This window comes from Hypanus sabinus, chromosome 28 (genome assembly GCF_030144855.1).
Source record: "Hypanus sabinus isolate sHypSab1 chromosome 28, sHypSab1.hap1, whole genome shotgun sequence".
Classification (NCBI taxonomy): Eukaryota; Metazoa; Chordata; class Chondrichthyes; order Myliobatiformes; family Dasyatidae; genus Hypanus; species Hypanus sabinus.
The window spans coordinates 37,880,018-37,905,981 of record NC_082733.1 but is presented as its reverse complement, the minus strand read 5'-3'; the positions used below and the strand labels follow the sequence as shown (position 1 = coordinate 37,905,981).

The window sequence follows — 25,964 nt, the reverse complement described above, 5'->3', positions numbered from 1 at the left end:
ACAAGGATTGCTTAAGTGGGCTGAGAAAATTTAAGCAATACTGGATGCCCCAAGGCCAAAGGATATGTCACAGTTGTCCTGCCGAAGGGTTTTGGCTCAAAACGTCGACTGTACTTTTTTCTATAGATGCTGCATGGCCTGCTGAGTTCCTCCAGCATTTCGTGTGTGTTGATTGGATTTCCAACATCTGCAAATTTTCTCTTGTTTGTCACAGCTGTGGTCATTTTTAGCATTTGTCAATTACTATAACAGGTTCCTACCAAACCTGGCTCCTGTGCTTCACTCCTTGAGCTCATTACTACAGATAGAGAAGAAATGGCAATCAACAAAACAGTGTGAGGTGACTTTCAAAAAGTTAAAGGAAATGGCAATGTCGGACATTGTACTGACACATTATGATCTACATCATCCAGTGAAGCTTGCATGTGATGCCTTCTCTAATGGGGCAGGTGCAGTCGTGTTACATAGTGTGTGAGATGGAAGTGAATGTCTCGTAGCCTTTGCATCATGTTCCCTTACTGCTGCAAAGAAAAATGATGTACAGGTTGACAAAGAATCTTTGAGTTTGCTTTGGGGAGTACAGTACATATATGGGAGAGAGTTTACACCCATTACTGATTATCAACCACTACTGCCCATTTTCAATCCACAGAAAGGTGTTCCACTAATGGCAGTAGCACGAGTACAGAGATGGACTCAGCTTCTTGTGGGACACAATTAAAAGATTGAATTCAAAAAGACAAGTAAATATTAGAAGAATTTATAAAAGGGGACACTCCCCTTGACATATTCTCCCTAATGCAAATTGAAAGTCTTCCTACTGCAGAAGAGATGATCTGAAGGGAAAACAGAAAATACCCCATCCTGTCTCAGGGCTTACATGGCAATTCAAAATGGCTGGAATGTACAGCATAAATTCCAGCTTCTTGCAGTTTTACCAGCACCGGGATGAACTTGCCCTTGTTGGGGTTGCTTTATGTGAGGATTGAGAATTGTTGTACCATCCAAGCTGAGAGCTGAAGTGTTGGAAGAGCTTCATGCCAGCCATCTAGATGTGGTCAAAATGAAAGCATTGGCTTGAAGCTTAGTCTGGTGGCCTGAGCAGCTTGCCATGCACAGTTCAGGATGCCGACACGTCTAGAAGCTGCCAAGAGCAGAGCCTTTCCATCCCTGGGATGATGACCAGAGAGCACTAAGTTCCATATTCTGTATTACTTGTAGTAATATTTGAGTAACATTGCAAATATATTGTTTGATTAAGTATTCTGTGTTACGTAGTTCATTACAGGGTGTATAAATGATGTCGTTTCACCACCACGTCATAAGTGTGTGTTTCACTAAAAGTAAAACTCAGAAGCATATGTATTATCTCCAGTTCTATATTTTTCTTTTGATTAGTTTTATTTTTGAAATTTCAAAACGTAACACTTGGAGACAATGGTGTCAAGCGAGCACAGGATTAGATTCTGAGTGAAATTATGTTATAACCAATTTGGCCCATGTAATACAAATAGTGTTTCCTAATTCATTAGTTATGTTATATTTAACTTGTGTTGTGGAAGCATGCATTACAGGAGATTTACCTGTACACTAATGATCTGCAAAACTATTAAGTCTGCTGGTGTCAGTAGATGTGGCAGGAGATATCAAATGCAAGCATCTCTAATGTTGCCAGATCAGACAGAAGCCTATCCATTAGACTAATTAGGGATCTGGGAACACATATCCATAACTCCTTGAAAGTTACATTACAGGTAGATAGGGTTGGAAAGAGAGCTTTTGGCACAACTTGGCTTTAGAAATTCAAGTATTGAGTACAGGAGATGGGATGTTATGCTGAAGTTGTGTAAACCGTTGGTGAGGCCTAATTTGGAGTATTGAGTGGTGATCTGATCACCTACCTACAGGAAAAAATATCAATGATTGAAAAACTAGAGAGAAAATTTACAAATATCTTGTCAAGTGTCGAGGCCTGCAATATAGGTTATGGTTGAATAGGTTAGGATTTATATTCCCTGGAGTGTTGGAGAATGAGGTGAGGTTTGTTGGAGGTACACAAAAATTTGAGAGGTATAGATATATGATAAATGCAATCAGGCTTTTCCCACTGAGGTTGGGTTAAACAAAGAGCTAGAGGTAATACATAGGTGAAATGTTTAAGTAGAACCTGAGGGGAAGAGCTTCTTCACTCGGGGGTTGCTGTGAAAGTGGAACAAGCTGCCAGTAGAGGTGGTAGACATAAAGTCGATTTCCCCATTTAAGAGAAGTTTGAATAAGTACATGGATGGAAGACGTATAGAGGGCTATGGTCCGGGTGCATATTGATGGGACTGGGTAGAATAACAGTTCAGCGTGGATGAGATAGGCTGAAGCAACTGTTGTAGTCTGACTCTAGTCTGAATACAATCAAGCAGATTCCAAGCCTTAAGGACTTTGCGCTATTTAATGTTTTACTTTCCATCAGAATTGGGTTTAATATCACTGGCATATGTCGTGAAATTTAACTTTGCAGCAACGGTACAGTGCAATACATAATTCAAACAACTGAATTACAGTAAGTATATGTATTTGTATATTATAGTTAAATATGTAGTGTAAAAATAGAAATAAAAGAAGTGGCGCGGTAGTTCATTGTCCATTCAGGAATCAGATTGCGGAGGGGAAGAACCTGAATCGTTGAGTGTGTGCCTTCAGGCTTCTCCACCTCCTCCCTGATGATAGCAATGAGAAGAGGACATGTTCTGGGTGATGGGGATCCATAAGGCTGAACTTCACCTTTTTAAGGCCTCGCTCCTTAAAGATGTCCTTAATACAATGGAGGCTGGTACCCACGATGGAGCTGACTGAATTTACAACTCTCTGCAGCTTACTTCAATCCTGTGCAGTAGCCACTACCAGTCCACCTCCGCCCCCCAATACTAGAGGGTGATGCAGCCAGTTAGAATGCTCTCCACAGCAGCATGCATCATCAAGGACGCCCATCACCCAGCCCTTTCTCATTGCTACCATCAGGGAGGAGGTACAGAAGCTTGAAGGCACACACTCAGTGAGTCATGAACAGCATCTTCCCCTCTGCCATCCGATTCCTAAATGAACTGTTACGTACTCGTGACATGACAGTGGTACCCTTGTCACGTGACTGGGGTTGAAGCTATACTGGACTTGAGGTAATGGTCCTGTGCTGGTGGAGTGATGTCATTTTCCCGCCAGTAGAGATCATGTGACAGGTTTTTTTTTACAGGTTATAAAAGGAAGACCCCACCCTGTGAGGAGGGGCAGTTCGTGGCTGGATTTGCCAAGTTGTCTTCATGCCGCTGCGTGATTTAATGTGATGACGCAGTTTAGTTGAAAGATGAAGTTTTATCTAATGCCTAAAGTTTAAAAGGTCATTGCCAGCAGGTTCTTTACAATACTGCTAGTTTGAGAATCAGTGGAGAGTGAAGATCGGAGTTTGGGAGTTAAAGATCAAGGAGAATCTATTTTCGATGGTGAAACGGGTTCAACCTTATTTAATCCTTATTCGAAAGGAATTCGTTGACTGTTCTCGTGTTAATCTCTGCGGGATAGCAGAAGATTGAGGACAGTGTGATAAAGGAAAGGTCAGTGCCTTTAAGCCGTTTTGTTTCATTTTGTAAATTCTTCGTGGGAAAAGTTCGACGTCGGGGACTGATGCAAAGTGACGTGAAAGAGAATTTAAATCGTCTTAAAAAGTCTCTCCCTTAAATGGACTGTGAGCATTTCGAACTTTTGGCAATACTACTTTAAAGAACTGTTTTTGCAACATCGCTTTAAGAACTGTTTAAGCTGCCGCACAGCATCTGTTTCCGGTTACGTTAGTGTTTGTTTACTTTTGGGGGGGTTTGTTTTCAGTGTTTAATAAATGTGTTGTTTGTTATAAAAGCCCTTGCCTAACTCATATTTATTGTTGCCTGAATACGTAACAGAACATTGAACCTATGAACACTACCTCACTACTTTATTTCTATTTTTGCACTAATTATTTAACTATCTAATATACATATATACTTAGTGTAATTCAGTTTTTCAATTACATATTGCATTGTATTTCTGCAATACATCTGCAGAAATCTGGGAGTGTTTCAAACTTTGAATGATACAGTATATAGCCACTGTCGTGCCTTCTTTGTAGCTGCATTGATACGTTAGGTCCAGGTTAGATCCTCAGAGATATCAACACCCAGAAACTTGAAATTACTCACTCTCCACTGCTGATCCCTCTGATGGTTGGTTGTGTTCCCTTGTCTTGCCCTTTCTGAAGTCCTTAATCAGCCTTTTGGCTTTGCTGACATTGAGTGCAAGGTTGTTGCTACGACACCACTCAACTAACAGATATATCTTGCTCCTGTGTGCCCTTTTGTCACCATCTGAAAATCTGCCAACAGTGTTTGTATCATCAGAAAATTAATAGATAGCAGTTAAGCTGTGCCTAGCCACACAGTGATGGGTGTAGAGAGAGTAGAGTAGTGGGTTAAGTGCACATCCCTGAGGAGCACCAGTGTTGATTGTCAGTGAAGTGGAGATGTTATTTCCAATTCATACACATTGTGGTCTTCCATTTAGGAAGATGAGAGTCCAATTGCAGACGGAGGTACAGGGTCCCAGGTTTTGGAGCTTTTTCATCAGAGCTGTAGGAACAATGGTGTTAAATGCTAAGCTGTCATCGATAAACAGCATCCTGACATAGGTATTTGTATTGTCCAGGTGATCCAAGGCCGGGTGGAGAGCCACTGAGATCTTATCCATCATCGACCTATTGTGGTAATAGACAAATGGCAGTGGCTCCAGGTCCTTGCTGAGACAGGAGTTAATTCCAGCCATTACCAAACTTTCAAAGCACTTCATCACCATAGATGTGAGTAGGACTGGATGGTGTTTGTTGAGGCAGTGTGCTCTGCTCTCCTTGGACACTGGTATAATTGTTGCCCTGTTTAAGCAGGTGGGAACTTCTGACTGTAGCAATGTGAAATTCAAAATCTCTTTTAAAAAAAAAACAAAAACACCCTGAACAACGACAGTTGGTTGGCACAGGTTTTCAGAGCCTTATCAGATACCCCACTGGAGCCTGTCGCCTTGCAAGGGTTCGCCCTCTTGAAAGAGAGCCTGATGCCGGTCTCTGAGACAGAGACCACAGGGTCACTGGATGCTGCATGGATCCTCCTAGCTGTAGTTTCCTTCTGCCTTTCAAAATGAGCATAAAATACGTTGAGTTCGTCTGGGAATGAATCATCACTGCCATTCATGATGTTGGGTTTTGCTTTGTAGGAAGTAGTGGCCTGCAAACCCTGACAGTTGATGCGCATCCAATGTTGCTTCCAAGCTCTCTTGGAATTGTTCCTTAGCTCTTGAAGTCGGCCTCTGCATGTCACACGTGGTTTTCTTGTACAGATCTAGGTTGTCGGACTTGGATGCCACAGATTCAGCCTTCTGCAGACTGTGAACCTCCTGGGTTCATCCAAGGCTTTTGATTTGGGTCTGTACAGTAAGATCTCATTTGCACACACTCATCCATACAGGCTTTAATGAAGTCAGTGACTGCTGTGGAGTACTCATTCAGACTTGAAAATGAATCTTTGAATACGGTCCAGTCCACAGATTCAAAGCAGTCCAGTAAGTGCTCCTGTGCCTCCCTTAGCCATACTTCCTTGGTCCTCACTACCAGTGCTGCAGTCTTCAGTCTCTGCTTTTACTCAGAGAGTAGAAGTGCAGCCAGGTGAACAGAAGTGAGGGTGTGGGATAGCACAGTAAGTACTCTTGGTGGTGTAACGGTGGTCCAGTGTGTTGGTTCCTTTGCTACAACAAGATTTGTTGGTAACAATTATTTAGAGACTTATTCAAGCTGGCCTGGTTAAAATCCCCCAAAACGATGGGGAAGGCATCAGAATATGCTATTTCTTGCCTGTTGATTACATCGCTCAATTCATCTAGAGCCTCTCTTACAGTAGCCTGAGGTGAGATGTCCACCCCTACCACGAAGAGGGCTGAAATTTCCTGTGGCAGATAATATGGATGGACCCCTGATCGCGAGGTGTTCCAGGTGTGGTAAGCAGGACTGGGACAGCATCGCCACATTTGTACGCCACGAGGAGTTGACCATGAAGCATACTTCACCGCCCCTGCCATTGAAAGACCCAGCAGTGCTACCTTGACGATGTACTGTGAGCTGAATCACTGCATCTGGAATGTAGGGGGTTAACCAAGATTCCGTGAAACAGGGAATGCAACAGGTCCTAATGTGTCTCTTATACAGCACTCTAGCTCCGAGATCTTCAGTTTTATTTTCCAGAGGCTGCACATTTGCCAGCTAAGGGGTTGGTATTGGCATTTGAAAGTCATGCTTCCTTAGATGAACTTTTAATCCAGATTAGCATTCCCTCTTTCACTGTCTCCTCGGCATCTGGTGTCTTAAAGGGGAGCCACTGTGGCAGTGACCAGAGTCCGTTGATTATGTTGATAAAGAGTACAAGCAAGGAAACTGGGGTCCAATTGTCACCAGGACTCTGCGACACCAAATCAGGTAAAGGGTTAACTACCTCCCACAAATTGAGAGAATTAAAACAGAATTTACTAAACAAGTGATTTTTTGTTTGTTTTTTGCAAATTTTACACCATGCCCTTTTAATGAACTCTTGTTCACTCCCTTTCAACCCACAAGCACTTCATTATCAATGGACATAATTATCAATGGACATCCTGTGTGCAAAAATCTCAGAAGTCTATGTGTAGGACATTAGCAGCCTTGTTTCAGCAGTTAATGAAGCTACCACCTGCCTCTTACGGGTGTTGGTCACCCCTGTTTCCTCTAATTGACACCGTGTGCTAAGTAGATGAGAAATGGTGTTATGGATCTGTTTCCAATTATTTTCTCATCTGTTCTGGCAACCTAGCAACACTGTGAATTGATGCTCAGAATATAGTACTGCGGTGAAGTGGAAATTATAGAGTATTCTGTTGCACAGGATGTAACAAACCCCAGAGGGTGTTGCAAAGTAGCAATAGGTTGAGATTTTCCAGCCTCTGTAAACTTTTACTGTATGGACTGAGGAAGTTTGCCATTTTTATTTGTCTGACATGTTTTAATAGTTGATATCAATAGGTGAACATATCCAAGACTTAGGAACAGTCATACAAGGGTTCGTGTTACTACATTCTGGAAATAATCATACTACATACTGATCTTAAATCAGTTACCATGGAGGCTTTTGCTTGCTGTAGCTGTAATTTCCAGTGCCTAAAACTTCATTTTTCAATTCGAGTCAGTGCACTTAATCCCTGGGTTGCTGGTCGTTTTAAAATTTTCTGCTGAGCTTTCTAATAAATAACCGTATGTCATTTAAGCTTAAGCAGGGAGTTAGGAGATTCACTGCAATGCCAGGATCACAGGTGCTTGATCCTGTACATGAACTGCAGAGCAACATCGATGCTAACATGGTGAATACATAATGAGGGATAACCAGCAAAAATGGAAAATACATATGGAGTTAAGTACGTCCACACCCAGCAGATTCTATAAAGAATAGTTGTATTTAGATGGAAACATACGTATAGTGAAATGCTTTGTGCTGGGGACAGCCCACAGGTCTTGCCATGGTTCTGGCACCAACATAGCAAGCCCACACTTAGTAATGCTAACTCATTTGTCTTTGGAATGTGGGGTGAAAATAGAGCACCTGGAGGAAACTCAGACAGTCATAGGAAGAACATTTATTTATTGAGATGTAGCATGGAACAGACCCGTTGGCTCTTTGAATTCCCAGTAATTCCTCAATTAATCCTAGCCTAATCACAGGACAAATTGCGGTGACCAATTAACCTACTAATCGGTATGTCTTTGGACCGTGGGAGGAAACTGGAACAACCAGAGGAAACCCACAGAGTCACAGGGAGAATGTACAAACTCCTTGTAGACGGTGGTGGGAATTGAACCCAGTTCATATTAAACGTGTTACACTAGTGCCATTCAAAGCTTTATAATCAACAAGTGCACTTAATGTTAGAGAAATGTATATAATATACATCCTGAAATTATTCTTCTTCGCAAACATCCACAAAAACAGAGGAGTGCTCCAAAGAATGAATGACAGTTAAATGTTAGAACTCCAAAGCCCCCCCCAGCTCCCCCTACCACACATAAGCAGCAGCAAAGCAATGATCCCCCTTCCCCACCAGCAAAAAAGCATTGGCACCCCCCACCGAGCACTCAAGCATGCAGCAAAACATCAATAAAGACACAGACTTGCAGTACTCCAAAGACTACTTGTTCATCCAGTATTTGACATACCACAGGCTCTCTCTCTCCCTAATAAGTGAAGAAGAGGTGTCCCTGTTTCACAGCGAGAGGGGAGACATAACAAATCAACTCACTGATTTATGGTGTTAAAAGTCTTCCGGGTCTTTGGGCACACAGCCAGCAGCTAGCTCACTGCTTACGATCTTAAGTCTCCCACGATGCATCAGACGATGGCGGCAGCAGCCTTTAATCTGCCCGCCTCCAGAGCCATGAAACTCTGACGCCCTGAAGGTACGCTGGTCTTCCAGGCCGCATCCTTGGCATTTCGTAAAGCGACTGGTCGTCAGGCCCCAAGAACAGGTCCCATTTCCGCAAAGAACCAAAGTTAGCGTATAACTCCAGGTCAGGGTCTTCAAGAGAACTTTGAGAAGGGAAGAAAAGAGATCTCAAAGATAGAAATAGCGCTGTTTCTGAAGATGCAAACAAAGGAGTCACCATTAGGCGCTATTGTCCTCCAAAGCTCTGCCCCTTTGCGCCCTAATCTTATTACAACTGGATCCTGGCCAGAGATTTAAATGGAGGAAGCTGTTATAAGACTAATGATTGGTTCCCAAGTATGATAAAAAGGACTCTTGACCTCAATCTATCTCATTATGATTTTGCACCTTGTTCTACATTAATGCACTGTGTAATGATTTGATCTGTATGAACAGTTTGCAAGACAAGCTTTGTGCTGTATCTCAGTACATGTGACAATAATAAACTAATTTCAGATTAGAGTGTCACTTGTAAATAAAAACATGCCGTGAAATGCATCATTGGTGTTAACATCCAACGCATTCTAAGTATGTGCTAGGGGCAACCCACAAGGTTTTTCATGTCCAGTGCCAGGTGAGAATCCCCCAACCTCTGGACCTGTCAACATTGGGACTCCAGAACAGGCTACCTTTGGGCCTCTGATCTCTACACTTATCCCCAGACTAATTCCATTTCACAAAAGCTTCCATGAGTGTGAATTCAAAATATTGCATTCAAGTTTTTAGCCAAGTAGATTTGGTCCACAAGACCCCATAACATGGGAAGCCTCGATGATAGCCTGAAGGACCATGTTCAGACCTATCCATGACCAAAGTAAGTAGTTCTGGTACAGCTACTTCACTTGTATCTACCTGATAAAATGGAATATTTCTTCTTCTTGCCCAAAAGACAAATTCAACCCATTCAAGTTGGTTCCAATTAGCCCACTCCCAAATATCATGAAGATGTCAGAAAGAATCAATGCTCTCAAGTGAAACTCAGACAATGATGACCTGTTGTGATTGTTCAGTTTAGATTTCACTAGGACCTCTCAACTAACTCTTATTATATTGTTTAAGGGACTGGGTTAGATTAGGTGAGATTGGCCAGCAGGTCCACAACCCATAGACTCACATTCAGGACTCTAATTCACCTCGTATTTATTTATCTTTGTTATCTTCTATATTTGTTTTATTTCTATTTGCACAGTTTGTCAGTCTTTGTGCGTAGTTTTTGATTTTGATTCCATTGTATTTCTTTGTTCCACTGTGAACCCCTGCAAGGAAATGAATCTCAGGGTAGTATATGGTGACATATACTGTTGTGTATTTAATATTTCAATAATATTTGAGTAATCTTATATTTGATTAAGTATTCTTTATTTAAATAATTATGGGTTATATGTAAAAACACCTTAATTGCATACATCATCATCCTACCATGTAATGTATACGTGCCTTGCTTAAAGTAAACCTGAAGTTAGACCTGTATTTTGGACTCTCATATCTTTTAAATCAGTTTGATATTTTGAAGTTACACAACATAACATTGGCAACAAGGTATTTCTAAAAACGAACCTGAGATGGCTATCTAACTGAAATGCAGTGAGATGTGAGGAATGGCAAAACAGCAGCATGTGTTTTTTGTAAGGGAAGACAAGATTTGAGTTTTTAAAAAAAAAAGCAGGAAATGGAGGAATTCATGGGCTCAAAGAGTGAGTAGTGGGTGATTTTTTCAAAAAAAGAAGAAATGGCTGGCTACATTGGAAAGATTGATACACGTGATTACACAGCGGGTAATTGGCTCGTGTACGCTGAGCTTATTGGAACAGGACTTGGAAGCAAATGAAATGGCCATTGAGAAGTGAGTACCAATTTTGCTGAGCGCATTGGGTTCAAAGGCATGCAATTTGCTTCGAAGTTTGACTGCTCCAACTAAACCATCTGAAATGAGCTTTGCTGCTATTGTAAAAGTGATGTAGAAATACTTATAACCAAAGACATTGTTGATTGCAGAATGACTGAGGTATCATAAGTGGAATCAAAAGGAAAGGCGTCCATTTTAGTGCTTGTTGCCGGATTGAAGAGATCGTCAGAACATTGTCAGTTTGGTAATGGGCTTAATGAAACACTAAAGGATTGTTTAGCTTGTGGAATCTTAAAAGAAAGCATTCAAAAAGGGTTCCTAACTGAAGCAAAGCTTACATCTAAAATAACAGTTGAAGTCACTGTTTCAATGGAAACCACAGACAGAGATGCAATTGAGTTGCAGTCAGGAATGAAAGTGAGCATGAACAAAATTGCAGCATCTAAATAAAATGGTTGGTCAGACAAATTGTGCTACCATTGTGGCAGAGGCTTACATCAGATCAATGCAGGTTTAGAGGTGAAACATGCAGAAAATGCAACAAAGTAGGACAAAGAGCATGTCAGGCGGACAATAATAAATGGTCTGCACAGGGAAGAGAAAACACTGAAAAGTCAATTTTCAGTTTCGAAAAGAGCACTAATCTGCATGCTGTTGGTGAAAAATCAGACAATGATAGTCACATGGGATTGTGTAGCCTTGAGATTTACTGTGTGAAAATTAACAATGGACAAGTAATGTGGCTTACACCAGAAGTGAATGGCAAATTAATCCAACATGGAATTGGACACTGGCTCAATCAACAAACCATGTTGAGCTTGTATGTGGTTAAAACAGGAGGACCAGCATTGTGGGGGCATGGTCGGACAACTGCAACTTGATTGGAGATCCATTCACCAATTGCATGCCACATCCCCTATAATGAAGCCAACTGAAAACAAATTAAGAAAGGTACTGGATGATTCCCCAACTGTCTCCATACCAAACCCATTGCCCAACAGAGGACAAACAAATGTTAGTGCCAACCTCTGTGCCTCTGGTTGGAGAGCATATTGGACCAAGGAAGTGATAAAAAAAACAGTAGACTGACTACAACAGTTTTTGTCGGCAACATATCAAAGTAAGCTTCGAAATGTGACTTGGTTTAAAGCAGGAAGAGAGTTCAAGGAGCTTTAGGAATGTTGCAAGCATTTGGCTTTTGTGAGTACATAGAACCAAAATCTACTCTGTATGCATTAAGGCTATTGCATGAACTTCATTGGAAGACAAAAAGCTGCTTGTAAAAGTAGATGCAAAAAGTGGAAAATCAAAAGGAAAGCAATCAATGGAGATACAAAAACAGCAGATATGTCAGATGAAGATCTGGGCACAGAAACCAAGAGAAGAGATCAGATCGTAATTGGAACAATAGAAGGATTAATAAGAGAATACTCCAGTGAATTAAATGCACATATCCAAGATCAAGATGCACAAACTAGAAGAAGAAAAAGGAGAGAAGAGATAGAGAGAAAGAATGTGAATGAGAAAGATGTGAAAGAGAAAAGCAAGATGGGAAAGAAAAAAAGAGGGATTGAAGTAGACCGGAGAAAACAGAGGAGAAGAAAGGTCCAGAGCTGTCAAAACTTTTTTGTACAGTCTCAGAATTAACTCCTATAACCCCACAGAGGAAACACCAGAACCTGAGATCATTTCACAGCCGCAAGTCTCACATGCCAAGCAGAGTGATTCCCTTTGTTGGAAAAAATATTATCCTAATAAGTAAGAAATCATCCACAGTGATTAAACTTTTAAGCCTCAATGTGACAATTTATAATTTACTATGCTGTGGATGTCTGTATATCGTAGTTGTATTATATAACATACTGTGTATATAGTTGAGATGCATACTCTGAGTTGGAGTTTATAGTTAAGCAGAGAGGAATGTTGTGTATTTAATTTTGAATAATGTTTGAGTAATCTGTGTGTTTATGTGTGTGTATGTATGTATTTGTGATATATACACAGTTTTAGTATTCTTGTTCATTTAAATAATTAAGTGTTATATGTAAAAATATGTTGATTGGATGTCATCATGCTACCACTTGATACATGCGCACCTCATTTAAAGTTAACCCAAAATTCAACCCACATTTCAGACACCGTGCTTTCTTTTGTATCAGTTTAATGTTTTGAAGTTACAAAACATAACATAAACATACTTTGATAATAAATTAACCTTGATCTTTGGACTTTGGAAATTAGATTGACTGCTGTAGAAGTTAACACAAGATTAAACTGAACCTTATATCAAGGATTTTAAGTAAAATCAGAGTCAAGAGGCATTTGGGGATAACTCCCATTTCTATAATCATACAGTGCAAAGAGTGTGTAAAAGTAATTACTGGCTGAAAATCACCTTAAAGTAGCACCATAGCAATTCTATGGGGCAGAATCAGAGTATTGCTGCATCATCAATGACCTTCACTGTGTCATGTGGTTTAATTGGAGGACGATATGATATTAAGCTCTGTTTATAATTCCACAAACACTGAAGAGTGGGGCAACTGCATTTTACTAATTTTTCAAAAAAATCCCTTTGGAATTCTGGTTGATCATCTAGACCAGGGGTTCCCATTTTTTTCAATGCTATAGACTCATAACATTAACTGAGGGACCATGGACCCCAGGTTGGGAACCCCTGACCTAGACAAACTACAGATGATAAAGGTACTCAGTGAAGCTTTATGGATCTCATCCCCTCCATCTCAACACCCAGTCCCTTCTCTCCTTTTCCCCATTTGCCCATGAAATTGAAGGGCATTGGATGGGAGAATGGATAAGCCTGTGATTGAAACATCATAATGAGTCAGATTGATCCATGACCTTTCCTTGAACATCATTGCATTTCAGTCGAATCATTTGTCCACAGATAAAGTACAGCAAGAAGTTATTTGGATTCTTTTTTTTTACAGGACATTTCCTTTTCACTTGTGAAACACTAGCTTATTCAGTTCATTGTTCTGCCCTCTTTTGCTAAACCACACTTCAGCAGTCTCCAGTATATTCTGACCTTGCAGTAGTGAGAATCTTTACAATACAGTGAAAGATGATAGGGCAGAAATCTCTCTCCTACTGCATGCACAAACCCAATCTCAGAAGCAGAGTTCAACATGCACATATTTCTATAATGCATGGCATGTACAGCAGAGAGCTGCATAACAAATAGACTTTACTCGTTGTGAACAGTTCTGGCCACCACACTATAGGAATGATGTGATTATGATGGAGAGATTGCAGGGGAGATTCACCAGCATGTTGCCTGGATTGGAGGACTTGCATTAAGGGGAGGAACTTGACAGGCTTGGCTAGATTTCCAAAAGTGAAGAAAGCCGAGGGGTTACCTGAATAAAGTATGTTAGATAATGAGAGGCATAGATGTCCAAAAGACCATTGATATAGGAGCAGAATTAGACCATTTGGTTCATCAGGTCTGCTCTGCCATTTTGTCATGGCTGATCTATTTTCCCTCTCAGCCCCAATCTCCTGCCTTCTCCCCATTTTCCTTAATACCCTGACCAATCAAGGTTCTATCAACCTCTGCCTTAAATATACGTATGTAAACACTTGGCCTCCACAGCCACCTGTGGCAATGAATTCCAATGATAGATAATCAAAATCTTTTCCTCACCTTTTTCACTTTCAAGATGTGGTTAGCTAAGGAACTGACCACAGAAGGCTGTACTGAATAACTCCCTCTTTCTTTCCAGTCCTGAAGAAGGCTCTTTGCCTGATAGATAGACTGTTTATTCCTCTCTGTAGATGCTGTCTGACCTTCTGAATTCCTCCTGCATTTTGTGTGTGTGTTGCTCTGGATACCTAGAATCTGCAGAATCTCTTGTGTATAGTTGTTTCTCAGGATGAAGATGAATAGTTCTGGTTTCCAGGGAATAGATCCATTGCTACCTTTTTTTGGAGCAGAAGTAATGATCTAGATCAGGCCACAGTTTCGAAATTTGAAGATAATAGCAAACTTGGGAACATTATAAACACAAGAGATTCTGCAGATGCTGGAAATCCAGGGTAACACACATGGCATTCGGGAGGAACTCAGCAGGTTAGGTAGCACCTGTGGATAGGAGGAAACAGTTGCGTACTGGTGAAGGGTCGCGTCCTGAAACATCATGGTTATAATTCTCCACAGATGTTGCCTGGCCAGCTGATATCCTCCAGCATTTTGTGTGTGCCCCTTTGGTAATATGAACAGTAAAGAAAAGAGTAACAGTTGCGCCAGGATCTCAGTAGGTTGATGAAATGGGTAGACACGTGGCAGATGAAGTTCAATGTGAAGATTTATGAGATGATGTATTTTAGTAAGAAGAATGAAGAGAGGCAATATAGAGCTAGAAAGAAATGTGACACAGAAATGAGCACAAGAGATTCTACAACTCACACAAAATGCTGGAGGAACTCAAGTCAGGCAGCATCTATGAAGGAAAATAAATAGTTTACGATTTGGGCCAGTCCTGATGAAGGATAATGGCCCTAAACAGTGACAGTTTATTCATCAATGCAGAAATAGGCCCTTTGGTCCACACAGTCTGGACTGGCCATCGATCGCCTGTTCACATTAATATAAAAATAAAGAGCACTGGGGAGGGCGAGTGAGAGCCAAGAGACCTGGAAATATATGTCGACAGGTCAGTGAAAATGGTAAAGCAGTTAATAAAGTGGCAAAGTGGATAAAAGGTATGGTGGCAAATGAATTACAAGTTTGCAGAGAAAAAATCAATAGGGCCTGGAGCAAGAGAATTGCTCCGGTAGAGTGAGGCATTGTTGAGATGGTGGGCCAAATGGGCTTCAGTGCTGTAACCATTCTATGATTCCATGACTATCCATCACTTTCATGCTTATATACTTTCTAAATTCTGGACTTTGTGCATCCAGTCATTATCAAGTTCTGGTATTTTTTTGTTACACGGGCAAGTTGATCAGTTGCAAATTGTGTATTAGAAGTGTTGTTGCTCCCCCTTTCTTCTTTCCTTGAACATGAAGATCAAGGGACTTTTAAACTTTCAGGTTGAACGTCCTGATTCATTTTATTGGCTCTTGGCCATTACCCTGTATATGTTCTGCCTTAGTTTTTCTTAGGTATTCACAACTCCAGGAGTTACTTTGTAGACTGGAATCTCAGTCAACTCCAGAGATTAGCTGGATCATCGTTGATGTTGCATCAGTGCATGCATCTTCTCATTATGCTCACTTAATTTAAATATATTTTACCATTTGAAATGCAAACTTATTTCCATAGATCATAAGACATAGGAACAGGATTAGGCCATTCGTCCCATCGAATCCTCTCCGCCATTCCATCATGGTTGATTTATTATCCCACTCAACCCCATTCTCCTACCTTCACTCCAGAACCTTTTATGACCTGATTAATCAATAACCCAACAACTTCCACTTTAAATATACCAAATGACTTGGTACCCACAGCTGTCTTTGGCGATATATTCTAGATTCACCATCCTCTGGATAAAGAAATTTCTCATCTCTTCTAAATAGACATCCCTCTTCTGAGATTGTACCCTCTGGTCTTAGACTCCCCCCCCCCCCCCCTATAGGAATCATCCTTTCCACATCGATTTGATTTAGGCCTTTCTATGTTTGATAGGTTCATTCTTCTAAACTCCAATGAGTACAGGCCCAGAGCTATCAAACACTCCTCGTGTTAATCGTCTAGTTCCTGAAATCATTCTCCACAGCCCTCTCCAATGCCAGTGCATCTTTTAATAGGCATCAGGCTCTTGAATAAAAGGACACTCATTTGCCCATCCATTGAGATGTTCCCACAATCAATTATGTCACTTTAAAGGCTCTTTATCTTGTTATTTCATGTTCTCATTATTTATTGCTATTTATTTATATTTGCATTAGTACAGTTTGTTGTTTTCTGTACTCTAGTTGGTCTTTCATTGATCTTTGTATAGTTACTATTCTATAGACTTGCTGAGTATGGCCACAGGAAAATGTATCTCAGGGTTGTATGTGCTGACATATATGAACATAAATGTACTCTGATGATAAATTTACGTTGATTTTCTTTGAACTTTTAACCTCTGATTTGAGTATTTTCTCCCTGTTTAGAAAATAGCCCGTTTGGAAAAAGTGCATGACCATACACTTCCCTACATGGTTTTACTTTGTCCATTCTCCTAATCTGGTTATGTCCTTCTATAGACTCCCTACTTACTCAACATTACCTGCCCCTTCAGCTATCTTCGTATCATCTGCAAAATTGGCCTCAGAGTCATCAATTGCACCATCCAAATCATTGACATAAAACATGAAAAGGAGCAGTCCCAATACTGAACCGTACAGAATACCACTTGTCACTGGCAGCCAAACAGAAAAGGCCCATCTTATTCCCACTCTTTGCCTCCTGCCAATCTTTCATCCTTGATAGTATCTTTCCGGTAATACCTGGAGCCCTTATTTTGTTATGTAGCCTTCTGAAAATCTAAGTAAACAACATCCACTGAATCTTCTTTGTCTACACTGCCTGTTATTAGCTTAAAGAATAACAATGAATCTGTCAGGCAAGGAAACTATGCTGATTTTGGCCTATTTTATCATATGCCTCCAAGTACTTTGAAACTTCATGCTTAATAATGGACTCCAACATCTTCCCAACTACTCTAATTAGGCTAATTGGCCTATAATTTCCTTTCTTCTGCTCCCCTCCCTTAAAGAGTGGAGTGACATTTGTAATTTTCCAGTCCTCTGGAACTGTTCCAGAATCTGATGATCTTTGAAACGCCTCCACAATCTCTTCAGCTACCTCTTTCAGAACCCTGGGTTCTGAACCTTTCTAGTTTAGGAAACTTGTCTACCTTCAGATCTTTCAGCTTCCCAAGTACCATCTCCCCAGTAATTGCAATTACATTTGCTTCTGACCCCTGACACTCTTGAATTTCTGGTCTACTGCTAATGTCCTCTGCAGTGAAGAATGATAGAAAATGCTTGTTAAATTCATCTACTATTTCTTTGTCCCCCATTGCTACCTCTCCAGCATCACTTTCCAACAGTCTGATATCCACTTTTGTCTCTCTTTTGCTCTTTATATATCTGAATATCTTTTTGTATCTTTTATATTACTTTCATATTTCATCTTTTCTCTTATGGGTTTTTAGTTGCTTTCTGTTGGTTTTTAAAAGTTTCTCAATCCTCTAACTTCCCATTAATGTTTTGCTACATTATATGCCCTCTCTTTTGCATTTATGCTGTCGTTGACTTCCCTTGTCAACACGGTTGTGTCATCCTTCCTTTTCGAATATTTCTTCATGTTTGGAATTTTATTTATTCTGCGTCTTCTGAATTGTTTCCAGAATTGCTGTTCTGCTGTCATCTCTGCTAGTGTCCCTTTCCAGTCTACCTTGACTAGCTTCTTATGCCTCTGAAATTCCCGTTTCTCTACTGTAAAACTGATAGGTCTGACATTAGCTTCTTCCTCTCAAGCTGCAGGGTGAATGCTATCTTATTATAATCACTGTCTCCAAAGTGTTCCTTTACCTTAAGCACCCTAATCAAATCTGGTTCATTACACAACACCCAATCCAGAATTGCCTTTTTCTAGTGGTCTCAACCATAAGCTGCTCTAAAAAGCCGTCTTATAGGCATTCTACGAATTCCCTCTCTTAGGATCCAGCACCAACCTGATTTTTCCCAATCTACATATATTGAAATCTCCATGATGTTACCTTTTTTACATGCCTTTTCTATCTCTCTTTGTAATTTTTAGACCGCATCTTGGGTGCTGTTTGGAGGCCTCAATATAACTCCCATCAAGATCCTGTTACCCTTGTTTCTTAGCTCCACCCACAAGGGTTCGACATCTCCCAACTCTACAGTATGTCTCCTCTTTCTAAGGATTTGATTTGATTTTTTACCAATAGAGCCATGCCATCATCTCTGTCTACATCCCTGTCCTTTAGATACAATGTGTATCCTTGGGTGTTAAGCAAGACTCTGTGATCCTCATAACATCATACGTGTCAGTGTCTAGCTACACTACAGTACAAGATCACCTACCTTATTCCGTATACTACAAGCATTCAAATACAACACCTTCAGTCCTGTATTCATCACCCTTTTTGATTTTGCCCCCTTTTTACACTTCAACCCATCCCAGTGCCCTATCATCTTCCTGTCCTTCCTCACAGTCACACTATAAACTGCATCTGCTGGTATACAAACTAACTCATCTTCAGCCCTATCATTCTGGTTCCCATTCCTCTGTCAAGTTAGTTTAGCTAACAGCTTTAGCAAACCTGCCCAGAAGAATATTGCTCCCCCTTGAGTTGATATGTAACCTGTCCTTTTTGTAAAGGCCATATCTTCCCCAGAAGAGACCCCAGTGATCCAGAAATCAGAATCCCTACCCCTTGCACCAGTTTCTCAGCCATACATTCACCTGCCAAGTCACCATTTTCTTACCTTCACTGGCATCAGGCACAGGCTGCGATCCAGAGATTACTACCCTGGAGGTCCTGCTTTTCAGCTTTCTACCTAACCTAACTTGATCTGAGACATCCCTGATCCTGACACCAAAGAGGCAATATACCATTTGGGTATCTCTTTCACATCCATAAAATCACCTGTTTGCCCCTCTAACTACTGAATCCCTTATCACTACTACACTACTCTTTCTCTACCGTCTGAGCCACAGAGCCAGATTCAGTACCAGTGACCCAGTATCTGTGGCTTTCTCCTTGTATGTCATGCTCCCCAACAGTATCAAAAGCAGTACTGTGAGGAATGGCCACAGGGTACTGTACACTGGCTGCCTATTTCTCTTTCCCTCTCCTGACAGTCATTCAGGTACCTGCCTCCTGACGTTTAGGAATGACTACCTCCCTGTAGTTCCTATCTAACACTCCTCATTCTCTCATATGAGCTGAAGGTTATTGAGCTGCAGCTCTCATTCCTTTACACAGTTTCTAAGGAGCTGCAGATCTAGTTATCAGAGCAACTGGAAATCTCCCAGAGTTCATACCACTATCTCTGGACTCATTCTCACAGCATTAACTGCGTACTGACAGACAAAGAAAGAGATAAAATAAATTAATAGAAACTTAGATATAGCCCCCACCTGTTCTTGCCCAAGCCTGTTGAGCCAAAGCCTGGTCAGTTTAATCCTGGTCCACTCCAACAATGGCTAATCCACTTATACTTTGCTTCTTTTTATTGGCTCAAATAAAACTCACTTCCAACAAGATCTGTTTTTTCATAAATGGCACCCATTCCTCTCAGACCCTGCTCCTCTTGATTCCACTCTCTTGCTTGCTGCTTTGAAATATAATTCATTCCCAATGAAACTTACTGTTTCCTTCATTTTCAAAGTTGCAGTCTCCTTATCTATATCTGGTGTTTGGTTGTTCTTACTAAAGCAGCCAAGATGATCAAAAGAAATAGAGTTTGAAATGCTGATGGCAGATCATGTGATATTCGGTTTCTTTCTGCACATTTCTTGTGGCCAAAGCTACACAATGCAAGACAACTTAAGCCAATACTTCCTTTGTTACTTGCCTCATTCTTAAACTTTGCATACAAGAGTTGATGTTCAAGGCACCATTAACCACTGAGATTAATTTTGATACAGTATTTATTTCTGATGTGGGCTCTAAACAGCTGTGTTCTTATCACCATGGAATCAGTGTAGGTTTACATTTTCTTCATGATTTCCACTTGTTATGGGGGCAAAAAGGTGCATGTATAATCTGGAATGGAAGATCTTTCAGATTTTAGAACATGAATGCAGCTGTACCGATCAAATAAAATTTATTTTTCTTAGATGCAGAGTTTTGAAAGAAACAAATCTACATTTCAGTATCATACTTAATTGTTATTGATGTGTTAACTGAATTTTTCTTAGAAATATATGTATAGTTCAGTCAGTGTGGAACAGTTTTGCTTTTAAACAGTAGAGTCTTCAACTCTTTGTATCTTACTAGTTCCAGCAAAGTATTGTAAAATGACAGTAAATCATGACTTTTCCAATTTTATGTAACATTCCACTCCAGTGGATTATTCCCTCCCTCAAATTCAGTGGTTCTCCTATTTTTGTCCCCTCCCCTATCTGATTCTGGTACCCTTAGCTTTTCACCTCTCTGCTAATTGTTCACATTATTGCCTACTTTAATCATCAGAGTTCAGTACTGGTTGACAATTCCTTTCCTCCTGTAGATGGTCTCTGACCTGCTGAATTCCTCCAATACATTGTTGGTCCAGATTCCAACATATGTAGTCTTCTGTATCAGCAAGCAAACTCGGTAGGTTTCAGCTCATCTATATCTACCATGGCCAACTCTTTGACATCCAATATCCACTTTGTTGACTACTTGACTTCAGATTCCATCTCTTTTCCTGTTGGCAATAATTAGTGAATGCTTCATCACATCCCTTTCATTATGAGCAGGTCTTCAACTATCCTGCCTCCAGAAATGGAAATCTTTAATCTCTCTACCTCTTTGCCTCTATCATCTCGAAGACCCTTTTATGGAAGATCTCAATGAACAGACTGGTAGTGATCTTCCTTGTGAAACAGATGCATAGAAAATAGGAGCAGGAGCAGGGCAATCAGATCATGAAACCTGTTGTACAGTTCAAAATGATCATGGCTGGCTTGCCCCTTATCCCTCAATTCCTTTATCATCAAGAACGTTATACAATTTCTTCTTGAATATGACTTGTCTCAATTGCCTTGCATGGCAGAGAATTCCACAGGCCTACCATTACCCGAGTGAAAAAAATTCCGATGATCTTGCCTCTGAATGGCATTTGCCATATTCTGAGTCTGTGACCCCTGGTTCCCAAAACTAGAAATCCTTAGAGGGTATGAAATACTTCCTCATTCATCCAAACTCTTAACAATTGTGTGCCTAATCAACCCAATTTCTCATCAGTCTTGTCACTCCAGGAAATAAGTCCAATGAACAGACAACATTTCTCAGATAAGGCATCTAAAATTACATACAAAACTCTTCACTCTGCAAGGAAAAGTCTTGATGCAAGGTTTTATCCCAAAACATCAAAAATTATTTTCTTCCCAGGAACCTCTTTGACGTGTTGAGTTCTTCCAGCAGGTTGTCTGTTGCCATAGAACTCTCAAGGGCTGTCTCACTAAGGCCATTGTACACCTGCAGCAAGACAATTTTGTTCCAGTATTGACATCCTCTTAATCTTCCCAGATGTACTGTAGTTTTTGTCCAAACATGTTTCTGCAAAACACTTAAGACAATTTTTATTACCTATGGTGTATTATATGAATCTATTGGCTAGTTTTTACCAAATTACACAACTTTATCTGACAAGCTAAAACCTCATTATTCCTAGTGACATAGACAGATGAGATAGGAATACAAAGATACTTTCTAATAACTACTTCTGATGTAATCTTGAACATTCTGCTCGGATTTCACTACGTAACAAGGCATTTTCGTCCGCAGAACTTCTATTCACTACCCGTGTTTTTGCAACATTTTTGCCAGTGTTTTTTTGCTTGTAGGGGAGGGGGGATAGTTGCTTTGCTGCTGTTTACACATGGTGGGGGGTGAGCTGGGGGTTGTGGTTTTGAAGTTCTAACATTTAACTGTCTGTCATCCTTTGGGGCACTCCTCTGGTTTTGTGGATAGTTGTGAAGAAGAAGAATTCTCTGACATTAACTGAACTTTGAAACATTATTTGATTTACAATCACCTTCAGCTTGCACCAGTCTGACGATTCTCCTTGGATTTCTCTCAGTATCGAGGCATTTTTGCCCACAGAACCGCTGTTCACTGGCTGTCTTTTTTGTTTTTTTTTGCACCTTCTCTGTAAACTCTAGAGACTGTTGTGTATGAAAATCCCTGGAGATCAGCAGTTTCTGTGATACTCAAACCACCCCATCTGGCACCAACAATCTTTCTACAGTCAAATTCACTTAGATCACATTTTACCCCCATTCTGATGTTTGGTCTGAACAACAACAGAACTTCTTGACTACATCTGCAAGCTTTTATGTATATGAAGTCACTGCCACTTGATTGGTTGAATAGGCATTTACATTTATGAGCAGGTGTACCTAATAAAGTGGCCACTTAGTGTATAAACATACAAAACAACATTGGTATATTCCATATGTTTAATTATTATTTACCCTGGAAGATTTCCTTACTTATGTTGGTAACATCAGGAACTGTGGAACAATTACCCACGATGGGTTTAACGTTGTTGTCATACAACAACTGCAGAAGATATTGTTCTGATAGTTTCTCATGACAAAAGCAATTTTCACATAGTGAAGTGCACATTATTAGAAGAGGGGTGCAACTGTAAAGATAAATTCAACTCTGTCTATGAATCCAGCGCAATAATGTTTTCTGTAAAATCCTTGCTCCCAGAGGATTGACATCATGATGACAAAGAGTTAGGACTGATAACTTCTGAGCTGGAAAGCTGAACAGACAATATGGGTTTAACTGTTAAACGTAAAGGAGAATAATCTGCCAACAGGCTTAAGATAGAAAGCCACCTTATGGCTACAAAGAGCATGATAAAATACTCCAGACCAGAAATTGTATTAAGGATGACATGACAAAGCATACCTTTATGGTGCCAAGCACTAACTGAGCTAGCCAATCTCTTGTTCAGCTGTCCTGCTGTTTATCAGATGTAATATGCTTGCTTGCTGATGGAGTACTTAGTTCCAAAGGTATTTATCATTTCTCATTCTTTGTTACACTATTAATATCTCTTAAGTACTGTATATTTGACATTTACTGCTAAGGCAAAACATAGAACCAGTAAGAAATTTTTTGCATGGTGCCCGAGTTTTTAGCATTTCATTTAGCTGCATTGCCTATGAACCCAATTGGGTCTGGTCTGTGATTAAAGGGGAAACAAAAGCAATCAGAGCCAGGCACTGCTGGCATGCAGGGGGGAGTTGGGGTGAAGGTTATGGGTAAGAGAAGCTGACATTTGGCTGGATGAAAGCCCTACAGTAGGGGATGGGCAGGTGAGTGGGATGATGGGCATTGTGATTTTATGTTTGCAGTAGGGGTCTGCTGGAGGGCAGGATGGCTGTGTTTGTGGGATGACCAGGAATAGGAAAGACAGATAGAAACTAGCAGCATATCGGGGAGGGGTTGTAGACTGCAGTCAGGCGATTTTTTTTTGGGGGGGGGGGAAGGATTCCTCTACGATGATTAAAAAGAAGCATTTGATGGGGAACTGTGTCATCCCATGCACCCCTGATTGGAAAACGAGACGCAGTGTCCCATTGATGCAAGTTAACCTGGAAATCATTTTCCACTCATTTTCAGTTGTCAGATGCTGAAATAATTAGTTCAATGCAATTTGATTTCTCTGCACCGGTGAAGGATTGTAGGTTTGTTTTCTAAATGCTGACACTGTGTAATCTACCGGTCAAGTCATCTGTCATGTGTTATGTCCTCACATTTCAGAAAGAACATGGAGAAATGAGGCAGTGGGAAGGATGTATAGAAAAATGATAAGAGACAGATGCTCAATGGAGACACATTACAGAAATTAGCTGAAAGTTTAGAAAGATGTGGTAATATCTAACCATCCCTAGTTGCTTTTGAGAAGGTGGCACTTTCTTGAAGTGTTGCCATCTGGATGATGAAGTTACATCCCAGAGGTAGAGAATGGTTATGTCAGCAGGTCTGAAACTTTAGCTTTCTATGAGTAATGACACACTAACCAATAATTAAACAATTTATAAAACATGGAACGTATATTCACAAATTCATAACTGGGAATCTGAAATCATTTCATGAGCTTTTGATAGCTCTGGGCTTGTACTCGCTGAAGTTGAGAAGAATGGAGGGCAATCTCCTGGAAAGCTACCAATTATTGAAAGGCCGAGATGGAGTGGATGTGGAGTGGATGTTTCCTATAGTGGGAGATGGTTGGACCAAAGAGTACAGCCTCACAATAGAAGGATATCCCTTCAGAACAGACTTGAGGATGAATTTCTTTAGCCAGAGAGTGGTGAATCTATGGAATTAATTGCTGCGAATGTCTGTGGAGGCCAAATCATTGGGTATATACAGTGCCTATAAAAAGTGTTTTTCTGTTGATCAGCGTCAAAAAAGCCGAATTAAATCCACTGTGATTCAATGTTGTAAAACAATAAAACATGAAAACTTATAATGGGGGTGAATATATTATTACAGGTACTGTATATATAAAGTGGAGATTGATGGATTCTTGATTAGTAAGGGTGTTAAAGGAAAATAGATCTGCCATGATGGAATAGTGGAACAGACACTGGCCCCACCTCTGCATCAACTGCAAGAGATAGAATATTCTCCACTTTTACTGAATAGGCTTTTAGGACAATGCAGATAACTTGGTTCTTCCACCACTTGGACACAATAATACCAATGTGCAGTATCAGCAGCACCTCATCGGTAGTACGACCCAACGAACAACTTTCCACATCTAGAAATTATTATTACTTTGGACTTGGAGAATTGGTCATAGTCAGAAAAGGGGAAGGGAGAGGGGAGGAAGTGGGAAGCACCAGAGAGACATTCAGCAATGATCAATAAACCAAATACTTGGAATCAAATGACCTTGCTTGGTGTCTCAGGGCTGGATGTGTCTGCCACCCTTGCCATTCCCAACATCCTTTGCTCCTGGCAAATTTACGAACTCGCTCTCCACTCCACATTAACAATTATATCTATATAATATAACCTAAGACCTTCGCACAGGACTGTACTTTGATAATAAGTTTACTCAGAACTTTGAAACACAACCAGTCATGGGGAGAGCATAGAAAATTTATTACACGATGTAGTCATTGTCATTATTTATCAAGACAGAGGCTGGTGGGCTAGAATTGTGCATCATCAGTGAAGTTGTTTCTAACTCCAGAACTTCTCTTGTAGATTCAATTCCTAGCATCCGTTCAAAAAGATCAACACAGAGAGAAACTGTGGTAAGTGCTTCATGTTTCTCCCTTTACATCCCGTATAACAGGAAAAGTATCCTCATTGATATATCTTCATTTGCTTTTGGATGAGTTAGGTCTGTTATTCCTAAAAGCATGCAGACGGAAAAGAAATTTTCATGTCAGGTTGTGTCATTTTTGCAGATGCAATTGCTATATGTTATAATAGCTTGGAGAAGATGGTGTCTGTGAATGTCATGACCAAAGGCAATGTATGTCCTTCAGACAGTTCACAAAAATACTTCCTTTATTACTTCCTTCAAATTTGATTCTGCCAATATTGAAACCTGTGATTTACATTTTGGTGTGTTTACGGGCTGATTGGGCCATCTGGTGCTTTGCTGTCTCTGAGGGATTTCGGTGAGGTTTCGAGCGGACAGTGAGGCTGGAAGCCAAGAGACCTGGGGATGGGGTGTGAGCCCATGATCTCCTCCATTTCTCGCCGATCTTGCCGATTAAAGCATGGAGCGAGATTGAAATCAATGAGGATGAAAGCGGAAGGTGAGTGTGTGTTCACTTCTGTTTGATCGGTCTCGAACTCCCTCTCGCTCGCTG

The 25,964-nt window shown here is 40.5% G+C and overlaps 1 protein-coding gene across 2 annotated transcripts in view; it reads left to right on the top strand.

The window, feature by feature from the left end:
* The window catches only part of LOC132382367 (uncharacterized), an 80,440-nt gene that overhangs the window by 21,076 nt on the left and 33,400 nt on the right, over window positions 1–25,964 (top strand). The window contains exon 2 of one of the 2 annotated variants that reach the window (XM_059952488.1): window positions 25,348–25,397. The exons of the other annotated variant lie outside the window; for it this stretch is intronic. Coding sequence (XP_059808471.1) covers window positions 25,348–25,397 — 50 coding nt within the window. The remainder of the gene's footprint in view (window positions 1–25,347; window positions 25,398–25,964) is intronic. 2 annotated transcript variants of the gene reach the window in all.